At 40.1% G+C, this 13,714-nt stretch overlaps 1 protein-coding gene across 1 annotated transcript in view; it reads right to left on the reverse strand.

The window, feature by feature from the left end:
* The window catches only part of glis1b (GLIS family zinc finger 1b), a 91,053-nt gene extending 81,124 nt beyond the window's left edge, over positions 1 to 9,929 (reverse strand). The window contains exons 1-2 of the mRNA XM_087836587.1: positions 9,791 to 9,929; positions 9,386 to 9,688 (exon numbers count right to left, since the gene is read on the reverse strand). Coding sequence (XP_087692713.1) covers positions 9,386 to 9,656 — 271 coding nt within the window. The 5' untranslated portion in view covers positions 9,657 to 9,688; positions 9,791 to 9,929. The remainder of the gene's footprint in view (positions 1 to 9,385; positions 9,689 to 9,790) is intronic.
* Between the last annotated feature and the right edge of the window lie 3,785 nt (positions 9,930 to 13,714).

The raw sequence follows: 13,714 nt of genomic DNA on the forward strand, positions 1-13,714 counted from the left end.
CATCCCCTGTCCTAAAGTATTACATGATCATAACATCTTTTTGGTGATTGATACACTTGCTGAAAAATTAGCACCGGCTCAGCATTTATTTAGCCAAGTATTGACATTTCTTATTTTTAAAAACTAAGTTGTGCGTCCTGTTTTGGAAACATTCAACATGACCAGTGTTGCAACAGACTTCATCCTCAAGCCAAACAAAAAGAACACTTTTTGGACCACAGTGTACTAACCTCTTGACTAGAGTTTTCAAATGGATCTCTGCTCCAGTTAGCTGGCAAAAAGTGCTTATTTTATTAACTTTTCAAGTTCAACTTTCATGTTCAGAGTTCAACTTGTCCATCTTGTCGCTTCGCTTGGACTCCGGCATTAACACACTTACAAACGCACAAATCAGCTCGCTCCTGAAACGGCCAACAACGAGCCCCATAAGAGATCATAAGTGTACGACATGATGTTTGTGTTAAGCAGTGTATTATAGGAGCTGACTTCTGGGTCTTGGGGGGAATGTTAAGCATGTTAATGAAGAGTGCATACTGAAGGTATTACTCAGTGCAATGTGGACTCATTTAACACACTTTCTACAAACGGAGAAAAGGAGCCCTACACTTCATCTTGGCAGCAATAAACCAAAAGGCAGAACTCGATGTCTTCGACGATGCTTGCGGAAAGCTTTTTTTCCTATTCAGAATTTCATCAAATAATATTAAAAAACAGAAAGAAAATTGCTCGTATTCCTTAAAATGGAATTTAAACTAACAACCTAAAAGACACAGAAGCCAGAAGATAGCAGATGTCTCTACTGTTTCCAGTGGAAACTTGTGGACAGAGCAGCCAGCACATCTGTGAGATGTGGTTTTTGTGTCTAGAGGGTAAAATCAGGCTGAGATGTCTAGAAGACAACGACATCAGTATAGCAGCTATAAGTCAGAGTAGCTTTAAATGTCTTCAACTCATGGCTTGGCAACTAGTCAGGCAAACACAGACCTTGACGTGACAGGTAAAAAGAGGAGAGCAAATAAGCAACGCTTGGTTATGCTAAACAAAAAAAAGGGGAAAAAACAGGAGGAATATAAATCAGCTGTGCTCACTCTTCCAAAGAGATGCACTGATCTGATAAGTGGATCAGACATCGGTCCAATTATGACTCAGAAAGTCAGATCGGGAATTGGTAACAAAAGGCTGATCTAGTGTACGGAGCCAATCTATTAAACTCAAGCTAACAGAAAAAATATCAGACGATGGTATTTTTATTCAGCAGTGAAGAACAGCAGAAAAGCTCCACTGTTCGGCCTCTTTGTTCAAGCTGTCATATATCTGTGAAGCGCTCCGTCCTCCCCATGTCATCGTGTAAATAAAGAAGACTTAAACTTGAAAACTTCATCTACCGAGATTTATTTTTTTTACTTGTTTGCAGCTAAATGTGAGTTCACAAAAAACCATGAAAACCTCCACAGACAGATTTGTCTGCTTATGTTGGGGAGCTTTTAGTGCAGTTACGGTAATATAATCCATAACACACTGAACATTATCTTCACTCTCACCTGTGTCTTATCTGCTGTGTGACAGGAGGGGCACCGAAGGCGAAAGTGAGAGCAGAGACAGCAGTAAACATACAGTAAACACTCAAACGCACTAATGTAAATACTTTTTACTGTTTTTCACTTGTAATATTACTTATTAACACTAATCCACTGTAACTACTAGGGGTGCAACGATACACAAAATTCACAGTTCGGTTCGGTACTTTGGTGTCACGGTTCGATATTTTTTCGATACAAAAAAAAATGTTCATACCTTTTTTAATTTGTCATTTATTAAAATTATAAATATATATTTTAACTCAAAAGTACAGTTTTTTAATTTAATGTTGCTGAAACAACAAAGTAATAAAAAAATAAATCTATCGAATCGAGAAATCACTCATCTTTGGAAAAGAGAGTTTATTACAGAGAAATGTCTCTTTCCAAAATAAAAGCTATACTATGCGCTTCTTCTGGGCTATATTCTCAGCAGCATATTAAACATATCAGGTCCCCATAAGGAGAATCATGTGCTAACGGCTGTCTAAATGACTCGGGTAAAGTTTGTAGCATGCATGCTTGTTGTTTTTGTCTGCTTCCACTTGTCTTTGCACTAGGATGATGTCGGAGTAAATGTGCAGTCATATTCGTTGTGTTCCCACTAGTGCTGTCAGCGTTAATCTGAAATGACGTTAACGCCACAACACGGCAAATCTCCGTTAACGAGCTACCGCGGATAGCCCAGTGCCTGGGGCCTGACAGGGTCAACACGTTAACGAGCTAACTACCTAACACACTAGTTCCCACCAATGTAATTGAGCATTGCGTGGCACACCCGACATACTGTTTTACTTTTGTCCATGACGCGCTTACCTTCAGGGTCATACGTCACATGAAAACCAAAATAGTTCCAAACGCCAGATCTGAATGAGGGTGGGGGAGGTTCAATTTGCCATGTTGCAACGAGAGCTTAGCTTCTGTCTCGCTAGCTTGCCCTGCCCTCAGTGAATCTGTGTTCGACTACTCCGCCTAGGCTGCACTGTCGAGCGCAGATCCACTGAGCGCTCAACACAGACAGCATCGTCAGAAGGAAAGTTGATAAAATAAATTTAAAAATTTGTATTGTTTGATACATATGCGTACTGAACCGAAAGCACTGTATGAACGGTTCAATATCAATACGAGTATCGTTGCACCCCTAGTATTTATATATCTATTCATTGATTTGCTACCTTTTCTTATAAAAAATAACAAAACAGTGTTTAAAATGAAGTTGCCTTGCACAAAAAATCTGATTATGAATGAGAATTTTTACACTGGTGTCAGATCAATAAAAAGCCAAAGCATCTGCACTGGTATCCGAAATGAAAAGTTGGATCTGTATCCCCGTTCTTCCCCACAAAATGCTGGATCCTTGTTGTACTTTGATAACTTTTAGGGTGTGAAGCTAAGTGGAGAAATGCATGAACAGTTAGGGTTAAATGTTTGCTTTTAACAAACCACTATTAAAATATTACAAGCAAAAAGTGTAATATAGTGTTTTCAGTACTGCAGGGGAAGTTCTCATGCAAAAGACATTCCCACGCATAAAAAAGCCCTCTGCAACACCACATCATGGGAAATTGCATCTTCTTATCACACACATTATCTCCTTGCACTGATATTAGCCCGCTGAAAAACAGCCTTCTCTTTCAAATATAATTGTCTGTAAAAAGTCTGTAAAAATAACCCTAAGCGTTGCAGATCACAGTGCTGGCATGGAGCCGCTAAACTTTATTAACATCCAGAGTCGGTCTGGCGAGTCTCCCAGTTCCCTGCAACTTGGACTTAAAAGCCTTAACCTGAACAAGACAGCAGCATCGCTTTCCCAAAATCCTCCTTTTCCTCCCAGCATGCACAACTGCGCCTGTCCAGACTCACCAATAACAAAGAAGCACCAGTCTATCTGCGCCACCCTGCCGACACTAATGATCGGTTGTTGCGCGTTTAAGAGATACGTAAGCCGTCATAAATTTCTATCCAAAGATTTGTGTTTCAAAATAGATTTTATACAAAAATAAATAAATAAATGAAAATCAGTAGATCCCGACCACAAGGCAAGTTGATGTCTGTAAAGGACGATTCGCAAACTAAACAAAATCTGCCAAGACAAGACACAGTGCACGAGTTTTCCTCTAAGCAGCCTTCGCTCCATCGTTCTTTTGTGCACTTATTAATAAGCAAGTTAATACAGTGCTCAGGCTGGATCGCTTTGCACATGACTAGAGAATAACTAATTCATCCAGAATGCTAGGCTTCGATTAACGAGCACTAATAAAACATATAAACTGCACTATTAGACTTTATAATGTCTCTCATAGTCCACTGGGGCAGCGCCAGCCAATGGCGCAGTGAGCTGACTGGGCACTGCCCCGTGGCAGCTTCCTGGCAGAGACAGAGACAGAGGATAAAACTCGAGCCTTTTGGCTGCCTTCTCCTCCGCTCTAATGAAGGCATTAAAACATCATGTTTGCCCATTTGTTTTTGACCACTCGGTTGAAGCCAGTGTTTGATTGGCTAGCTGATTAACGTCCAACATGCCCGGCCTCGTAAAAAAGGGACATTTCAGACACCGTTTAGAGAAGTTGAGGCTGACTCGCATTTAAATCTGTCGCTTGCTGCAGATTTAAACGCTGATCTGTTTACCGAGCTGTGATGCAGACTTTGTAAGCTTTTATGTATCATAAATAAACTGCTGACATGCTCTCTGGCAGAAAAAGATGAAATAGGAGCCTCTCTTAAAACTCAGATGCAAACAGTGCCTTTTCATACTCATACAATTTGGGTCTTGAGCACTTGTTAAGGGAGCTCAGTGAGTTTACGTCCTCTTCTTTCCCCCGTCATGTCTTCCTGTCTTCCTGTCTCTCTCCAGCTGACAGCTGTGAGTGGCCCGTAAGCTTCCAGGCTCGGACGGTCGTCTTTACTGCCACAGTCAAGAGTGGAGCGGATTTTTCTTTGATGAAACACAGCAGCGTTGAGCCAAGAACAGCAAGTGGCACAGCCGAGATGTAAATCAGAAACCCACCCATGTGCTAAGTCATACACGGAGAGCTCTGCGAGAGGAGTCGCTGCTGTCTGAAAATGCATGAGTAATGCAGACTGTATAGACGTGTGGTCAGCTGCGGCATGCTTGTCCAGGCAAACAGAGAAAAGTCTTTTTTTTAAATCTTTTCTATGCTGAGCTCCAAAACAAAGACACCTGGCAGCTTATTCCTCTCACTGCCAAGAGCGCATAAAAGCTTCGGGCATGGTTTGTGCTAAAAATACACTTTTATGATGACATATCTGAGCCAACTTTGCAGCTTTTTCTTGATTAAGCTGAGGCCCCGGGCAAATGTCTTCTGGTATTCCAGAGATATTTCGACACTTACTCAAACCAGATCATATTTTTGCTGTGTGACTGTTTGGATTCCTTGGCAGAATGCAAGTCAGAATGCTTTTGGTTAGAGTGAGATGCCATAGTCATACCACAATGGTCGCATAAGAATGAGAACATCTGACCTTACTGACACTCACAACAGAAAAGGAAAAGCACAGCAAACATCACATTTTAGCTTTTTTGAAGCTCATTTAGCAAATCTAATCAGCTGATGCAACTCTCGTCTCTTCCTTTTGCCATACCTCCTGATTCCATACACACCACGTGGATCTCAGGCCAAGTTGGGCTGAGGTGATTCATGCCACACAAGGGGTGTTCTCTCGTTCTCCCTCTCTAGTGGCTGTGACTCAGGAAGTGCTTTTATTCCATTACCCAGCATCCAGCGTCTCAGGCAGACAGAGGTTTACGGGAATACCGTTGCAGAATCATCACCGGGCCTTCGCTTTATGAATCAATGGAACATGCTGCAAATATTACACCCTGCAACACCCTTCCCAGGCAGCACCCTCACATTTGCCCATAACTCACTGCTGAGCTCATGCAATATGCAAAGACGTGGGCTGAGGCTCTTTAGCTCGTGGGAATGCAGCGAGTGGTGAGAAAACCCAGGAAAAGAATGTTACTATCAATGTGCTACTTTTTATATATAAACAGGTCCGTGTGTGTTTTTCCAAGGAGAACAAGCGGACAAAGAGAAGACAGTTCATGATGACGCATTCCACATAAAGTACAGCTGGCTGAAAAAAAAGCATAACCAAAAAATGTGCTGTGTAGTTTTTCACTATCTGGTTAGCTTCAGCAGAGAAATTAAAAGGTCAAATGTCACAGAGCAGCGGTAGCAGCAAAACGTTTCTGAGGGTTGATCAGTCTTTCAAAATATCTTCGAGAAAAAGTGCCTATAAGCTTTTTATCACTGCCACTACTTTTTGGCAAAAGGAGTTACAGCGATACTGAGACCCACAGCCTTCGTACAAACTTCAGCCGCACTGAATAAACTGATATTTCAGTGCTCGTGTCAGCGTTTTCTCCTTTACACAGAAAAGTGATCGGCAGAGGAACTTTTTTCTTCCTTTCTTTTCTTAAAAAATTATATTTTTAAGAAAAAAAAAGATGAAAATGATTCACTATTTAAAAAGTAAAATGTGGTTTTGGCGAAAAGTTTAAAAAGCAAACAACAAAAAATGACTCTGCAACAGCTGATTATTAACCCAGATTATGATTTGTATTCTTTAACTATTGCCTTGATTTTTTGTGACCCAATTAGGATAACACCAAATTTTCCTAGCTTGCTTAACAGCCTCTAAAATATAAAAATAAATGAACTTTTATTAAATTTTAGACTTTTATTCTAGACTACATTTCATTAATTACCAACTATGACATTATGACACTTTTTCATTCCTGAAGCTTACTGGGGAGAATACTTGTTACAGCTTCTGGTAACAAGTTAACAAACCACAATGTAAAGTCACCGATTTGTGTCGACTTTCTTAACCTTTCAGCATTAAACCAAAAGATGTGACACAAATCTAATGATTTAGATGAAAACCTATACTCAGAATCTAGCCAACAGAAAGTATTGGAATACTGATATTTTTATGTAATCACCAGTTTCCTCTTAGGCTTGGCTCAACACTGGGTTTTGATGAACGAGGATATTTTGGGACATTTAATTACTCTGATTTGTCTGACTGTTTAAGAAAAGGCGACTCTGACGAGCTTTTCTTCTGTTTTTCAGATACATTCGACACCACACGGGGAACAATTCACACAGTTTGCTTGGAACCGCTGCTTTTCTCACAATAAAGACTTTGCACTTACAACTGAAATTATTCACGGGCTACTGGGAAGCTGTCATTAAGTGTATTACACTTCAGAGGCTGAAAGCAGCTCTGTAATGGTTGGTTGTTTCTCATAACAGTCAGATTATCGCCCCACAGTCTGACGTCTGGGGGAAAACACAGGAAACCAAGTCAGTCTGAGGGAATTTCACATTGATACCAACGCCACTTCCCCATAAAAATAGTGTCTGAGGATATCAGTGCACGCAGTGTATGCTCACACAGTGTCTGTTTACAATATATAAGATCGATGATATGGAGGTTGGTGAGTTTATGTGCTTACACTGGTACACCGGTGTGGCACAAAAACATACAAGCTCAAATGTTGATTACTCATCTCTTTAGAGACATCCTGTGCATTATCTGAGAGCAGCAGTGTGGGACACCAGCACACTCTTCAGACTCAAACATTTCCTTAAATAAGCTCAGACTCAGCAGCATCGTTCTGGCCAGAAGAAACTTCAGTAAGATATCAAATGATGCTAGAGTAGACAATTCATTCAAAGCTGATATTCAGCTGGTTTCCTTGCAGGCTTAATATTTTCTTTGCTGGTAGGCGCTAATATTTATAGCACAGTTTGACCTGCAGTGTTAGAGTGATTAGCCAGCGTTAAACTCACAAAGAGGACGGCAAAAATAAGCACACTGTCTAAAGTCATGCACAGATTTAAGTGTTGTTTGACTTGGTGCAAAGAAAAATAGAGAAAATGGTCATTTTCTATAGTTATGCTGGAAACTATTTTTAAATGGAAAAGCATAGCTCTTTAAACATTATGTATATATATATTGTTTAATGCTCTCTCATTCACCGACTCTCATTCAAGTCAGTGGTTTTACACTTGTAAACACTTGTGCAAACAATCGAACACAATGAAGAAAAACTGGCATACAGCATGTTTTTTGCAGTTTGGGAGCAATTAGAAAACCAGCAAAGCAGTTCCAAATGCAAACATCTTGTGGTGCGTGACAGCTTCCCTCCAAGGATTAGATGAAACACCACCACCTACATTTGAATCGCTGTTATCACTGAGTAATACCTCACTTTTTGCAATTACAGGGTTCACGGTAAAGGTCGGGAATCTCCTATCTGAGTTAAGTTCTTCCTCTGCTGTCTCACTTCCATTAGGAGAAATATTACAGGCACTGTTTGTTCTGAGATCCCTTTCAGAATAAATCTAAAGTAATGGTGGAGAATGCAGCCTTAATTCCAGCTCTGTCCCCAAATGGGAGTACGTAATATGACCGGGCTGAAATGAGGCATTATACAAAAGACCGATGAGTACTGAGATCATTTTCATACTCCATGACTATAAAACACTGTAAAAATGCCTGTAATGCAGCACATCTTTGTGCAGGCTACAAACATTAGAGTTCACATTAAACATAATTAAACTTTGTATTCCTGAAAGCTACAATAAAATATAATGTCGCTGAATCAGTGCGTGCTTAAGGAAACTGTTGCTGGATGAAGTTTTGCTTGCCATAAAAAGGATGACCTTATTAAAATTGCACTCAATTGTTTTATACATTCAGGCGTCTGCCTCAGTGTTAATCTGCATAACATAAACTACAAACACACAACACATCTTGCATTCCCACAATTTACGGGAAGCGAGTTCAAAAGCGCTGAAAAGACAATGAGACAATTCATTGTGGTGCGGGATGCTGGGGATGGAGGGCTGAGGGCACAACTGTGCTCTGAGAGAACTCATAAATGCCGAGACACATTCAGCAGACATGTGTTTGTGTTTAGGACCAAGAAACAATAATCAAATCCGTTGATCCTCTTCTTGCTGCAAGGGTGATTGCTAATATAAAAGTCTGTTCAGTCTAATCAGAATTAGGACGGGGCTGTAATTACCTCCACCCACTCACAGCAGAACTGTCTAAACAGGATAGCACAGACTAAAAACACAGTTTCCACTCTGTATACTGTTTATATTCCACTTTCATCTAATTTTTGCTTTAAAGAGTTTCCCTTCACTGATAAACCTCCAGCCCTGCTTCTTCATTTTTTAACCAACAGGCACCAAATGACTCATATAAGAATATTTTAGCAATTTAAGCATACTTAGTTAACTAAAAGCTCTAATATTTTTCTCAAATTGAGACCAAATAGACAGTTGCAGCTGTCCAAGAAAGAGTTTTCCTATTGTTAGATAAGCCAATGTGACACTGAACTAAACTATTCCTTGTTAACACACATAGGAAGTGCACATTTGCTTGGCAGCTTTCTGTATCCCTTCACAGGAGTCTTTGATAGACCGTTTATGAATTGGCCAGCACCCACATGAGGTCTGAGTTTAATTAAAAGGCCTAACGCACAACTGCAAACAATGCTCTTTACACCAAAGTGCAGCTATATCAAAGGACGCTCTTTAGAAGCCATGTGGAAGCAATATTCATTCAGATGATGGCTTTTTAAATCACTCTCAAATAACCAGAACTGCTAACTGCTCAAACTGTCTGGCTGAATGTGCCACAACGTTTGTTTTAAATAAAGAGATGAAAAAACATTTCAGTTTCCTTCAACTGGCGAATCCACTCAGTTAAAGGACTTTGCAACATCCTCCGTGCTCAGCAGCAGGAGTGCCGACAGAGCCTACCTTGCACCGGTGGGAGAGAGAAGCACAAGCGCGCAGTTTTGCCTGACAGATGCGCTTTTTCCTCGGAGAGTCGCTTCGGGCTGGCGCAGTTCATGTGAGTCGGGGTGTCATGAGGGCTCCGGCAAATCTGCGATCCGAAGCCGTTCCCTGCTCGCCGCGCACAGATGTCTCCCTTGCTGCCGTACACGGAGAGCGTCAAGCCAGTGAAGTCGGTGAAAGCAGGGGTCTGGCAGTGGCTCACCATCCCGAACAGCGCTGAGGAGTTTTGCATTAATGACCCGGTGCGGTCCCCGCTCACATTACCTGTGCGCGTGAAAAGAAAAAGGTCAACAAATCGCTGCAGTCTATATGAACCAGGGGGGAAATCGTCACATTGGGAAACTTCGGGGATTTGGCAACACCTACCTTGTCCAATTTGTTTACGAGGAGCAGAAAGAGTCTAAACGCGCACACGACCATGCTTATCAAAGCGGAGAAGGAAGGACTTGCACGCCTGATCGATAGCATCCTCTCAGTGGCGACCAGACATCACAGCATCCCGTGCACACACCTCTCTCTCTCTCTCTCTCTCTCTCTCTCTCTCCCTCTCTTCCCCCCTCTTTTTGCGTGAGATTGACACCCAATAGGAGCGCCAATAAGGACGGTGTCCGTGTTTCCGTGGGGGGATGAGATCTGGATCGGGACGATGCAGCAGTTCTGAGTTACGCACGAATCAAGATTCGAATAAACTCCCATAAAGTTGTGTGCAATATCCTGCATCATCATGCGTGTTTATGACGCGCCCGTTATCATTCAAAGCTCGCTGTTACTCATCATGATGTGATCGACACTATGTCACAACACGGAATTTCAGCGTTTAATGACCCACAGCTCCTGGGGGGAAATGTAAGCATTTATGAGAACAAGCATAGTTTCATATAAGGCTATGTCGAGGCTTTTATTGAGCAGATCGGATCAGGACTCTCCGTCTCAGTCCGTTTGGTTATGGATTTGTGTTTGTGGTTTCCACGCTGCTTTTCCACAGAGGCTTGGCTTAATTTAAAGAAAAATAAAAACATGAGGGGAACTGTTTATACCAATAAATCCCTTTGTATTCAATTCAATTGGTCAGTTTGCTCGAGCCGCCAAAATGATTTCAGTTATTTTATCTGTTCATGAAAATCACGAGTTCTTAAAAAAAGTTTTCAATAACTAGTAATATTCATGGGATTTAATCTCTATTGTTGCGCTTAAATTGGAAACATTTCTCAAAAATAATGTAAAAAGCACAAATTATTCTAAAGCTTTCCTCTTATTTATGGCAGTCATCTGAGAGGCACGCGCCACCACTCTGTGGCCAAACTTAATAATTATCTAAACAAGTTTAATATCAGCGGTAACACAAAACCTTCATATAGAAAACCACCAATCAAAACCACCACTGTTGCCTAAGTAACCCACAGATTTCATTTCAGTTATGATCAAACGGGTCTTTTCTGCGATGCTGACCTGGTGCCTCACCCTGTGAGTGATCGGCTTTTCTCTCGCTCTCTTAACGAGAACTGCATTTTCTTAGAAAATTCTGCAGCGCCATCTTGCGGTGTTTACATGGAAACGAAGATGCTCAGTAAAGACTAATCGAAACAGTTGCGTAAATACACGGAGGTGAAGGAAAGTTTATAAATGCCTTAGGAGATAAATGGCGGGAGTAAAGTGTGAGGAAAATATCGGCTGTAAAAATGTGCTGCCTTTGTTTCTTCATCCGGTTATTCCAATTTACTAAACTTAACTAAAGGTTGGAGTTTGTTTATAATTTCCTGTGTGTTACTTAAAACGACAGTTTTTGTTTCCAATGTTTCCTCTGATCTATTTGTCTAAACGGCAGAAAATGAATTGGAGGACTTCAGGGCCTGGCACTTATCTCTAAGACTTATCTCTAAGACTTATCTCTAAGACTTATCTCTAAGACTTATCTCTAAGACTTATCTCTAAGGGAGTTTGAGGGGACAGTTTGAAGATGCTACGTTTAAAAAATAATTCAAAAAGATTTTTTCACCCATTTTATAGACCAAGGGTTTATTGAACTGCACATGTGGCATACTAATCTGTAATTTTAATGTTAATAATTATTAACCGCATGCTTAAATCATACTCAGCTTACAAGAACCATTTTATTACAGATCAACATCACAGCATAACTATTGTTATTTAAGTGGAGATGCTGTCTGTGCCTTCATCTCCTCTCACTCGGACTATTGTGATGCACTGTTTTCTTGTCTGACTAAAACATTTATTAAACCTCCAGTCTGTGCGAAATGCTGCTGTAACAAGTCTCTGAAAATTACTCCACATCTGACATTTTTAAACTGGCTTCCTGTTATGTTTAGAGTTCATCATTTATCATCATCATTTATTTATTTATATAGCACTTTAAAAACACACTTAGTAGACCAAAGTTCTGTACAATACTAATATGCACATAGTAATAAAACCAGACATAGCAATAAAATTGAAAAAAATATATATATCAGTTACAGAGTTAAAAGCCAGAGAATAAAAATAGGTTTTTAATAAAGACTTAAAAACGGGCACTGATGTAGCCTGTCTAATATGGAGAGGAAGGTTATTCCAAAGCATAATATTCATTATAAAATTATTGATTGATTTTATTCATTTTAAAATCCTGGTTCTTAGTTTTATGGGCCCTTCCTACATTATGGAACTGTTCTGCCCCTAAGAGCCAGGTTATGGTGTTCTCGGATAGGGGCCTTTTTATGATTCCAACTAAAGGGGGTTCTGCCTTTGCTCCAAAACTATAGAACAGCTTACCAATATCTCTTTGCACCCTCTGCCCTTGGCATGGGTCTGGATTTAATCCATTTACCTCTGTAAAGCACTTTGCAACTGTTCTCTGTCCTGAAAAGTGCTACAAAAATAAACTTTACTTACATACACAAAGTTATTGATCAAGCACAAAACGTGAATTATAGGGATGACCTCCTGAGGCACTGACCCATGCTACAAATCGCCTTCAACAGGATTCCCCATAAGGTGTCACAGATAAGAAGGTTGAGAGGGTCATGCAAGATCCTGCAACAAGTGGACAAATAGTTAGAGGCTCCCAGTTTTTCTTATATCGATGCGAGACACAAGAAAATTTAATTCTTCACTTTTTTGACCTCACTGCAAAACATTTTATTGTTCTTTAGACCATATAGCCCATAAGATTAGGCTAAGACAAGTAAGCCTTCTTAGTGGGTTGAAGTATTTTTTTTATACTTTTTACTTTCTCCCAAGACGATTTGGTCTTTCCAGGGCTGCAGGTAAAAGAAACATCTAAAGATTTTCTAACATGAATGAATCACGTCACGGGTTCAGCAACACTTTTAGAAACTGCTGTTTCTCAACACAGTTCACTAACAAATTTTGTTATCAAGACTCAGGTCAAAAGCCTACATCTCTCGTGGTATGAGGGTGCATTAGTGCCTATGGAGCTAGTAGCTTGCACACATGGAAAGGCACCATCAATGCTAAAAGCTACATATAGGCTTTAGAGCAAAATATGCTCCCATCCAGATGGCTTCTTTTTTAAGAAAGACCGTGCATAGTTCAGTTACACAATACACAGACATAAACACAACTCTTTTTAAGACCATTTTTATTTTTGCAAATTCAAAACTACCTCCCTTACTTTTCCTTAAAATGTTACATTTCCTCAGTTTTCTGTATATTGTGAATAGAATATGGAAACAGTTGCATTCTGTTCTAATCAACATTTTACACAGCATCCCAGCTTTTTTGTTTGCAAATGTAGAAGTTTTAACACTGGAAGGTAGCCTTTATATTTTATCTGAAAACTTTATATTACAGGGTTCTCATTGACCTAAAAAAACAGTGTAAAAACTATTTACCAGTGTGCCCAACTTCTACTGGTCAACAGTAGAGAGTATTTGACCTACTGCTGCACAATGTGGCTCACCAGCTGCACAGAAGAAACAAAAGAAGATCAGATACGGGTGGTGAAGGCAGCCAAGTGTGTCACTGGTGCATCTCTACCCTCCCTCGGTTATATTCACACCAGCCAGCTCCAAAAGAAAGCCAGCTGCATTATAATCAGTGTTGGGCAAGTTACTTTGAAAAAGTAAGTAATTATAGTTAGTAGTTACTTCTTCAAAAAAGTAACCGAGTTAGTAACAGAGTTACAATATTCTAAAAGTAATTCATTACTTGAAAAGTAACTATTGTGTTACTTAAAAAAAGTTTAACCCTCTGGGGTTCAGGGTATAATTGGCCATTTTTGACTACTTTTGATTTTCCCTCCACATTTCACCTTTAAAAATGATTTATTTG

The sequence above is a fragment of the Neolamprologus brichardi genome, chromosome 23, assembly GCF_056152115.1.
Source record: "Neolamprologus brichardi isolate AB-2024 chromosome 23, ASM5615211v1, whole genome shotgun sequence".
Lineage (NCBI taxonomy): Eukaryota > Metazoa > Chordata > Actinopteri > Cichliformes > Cichlidae > Neolamprologus > Neolamprologus brichardi.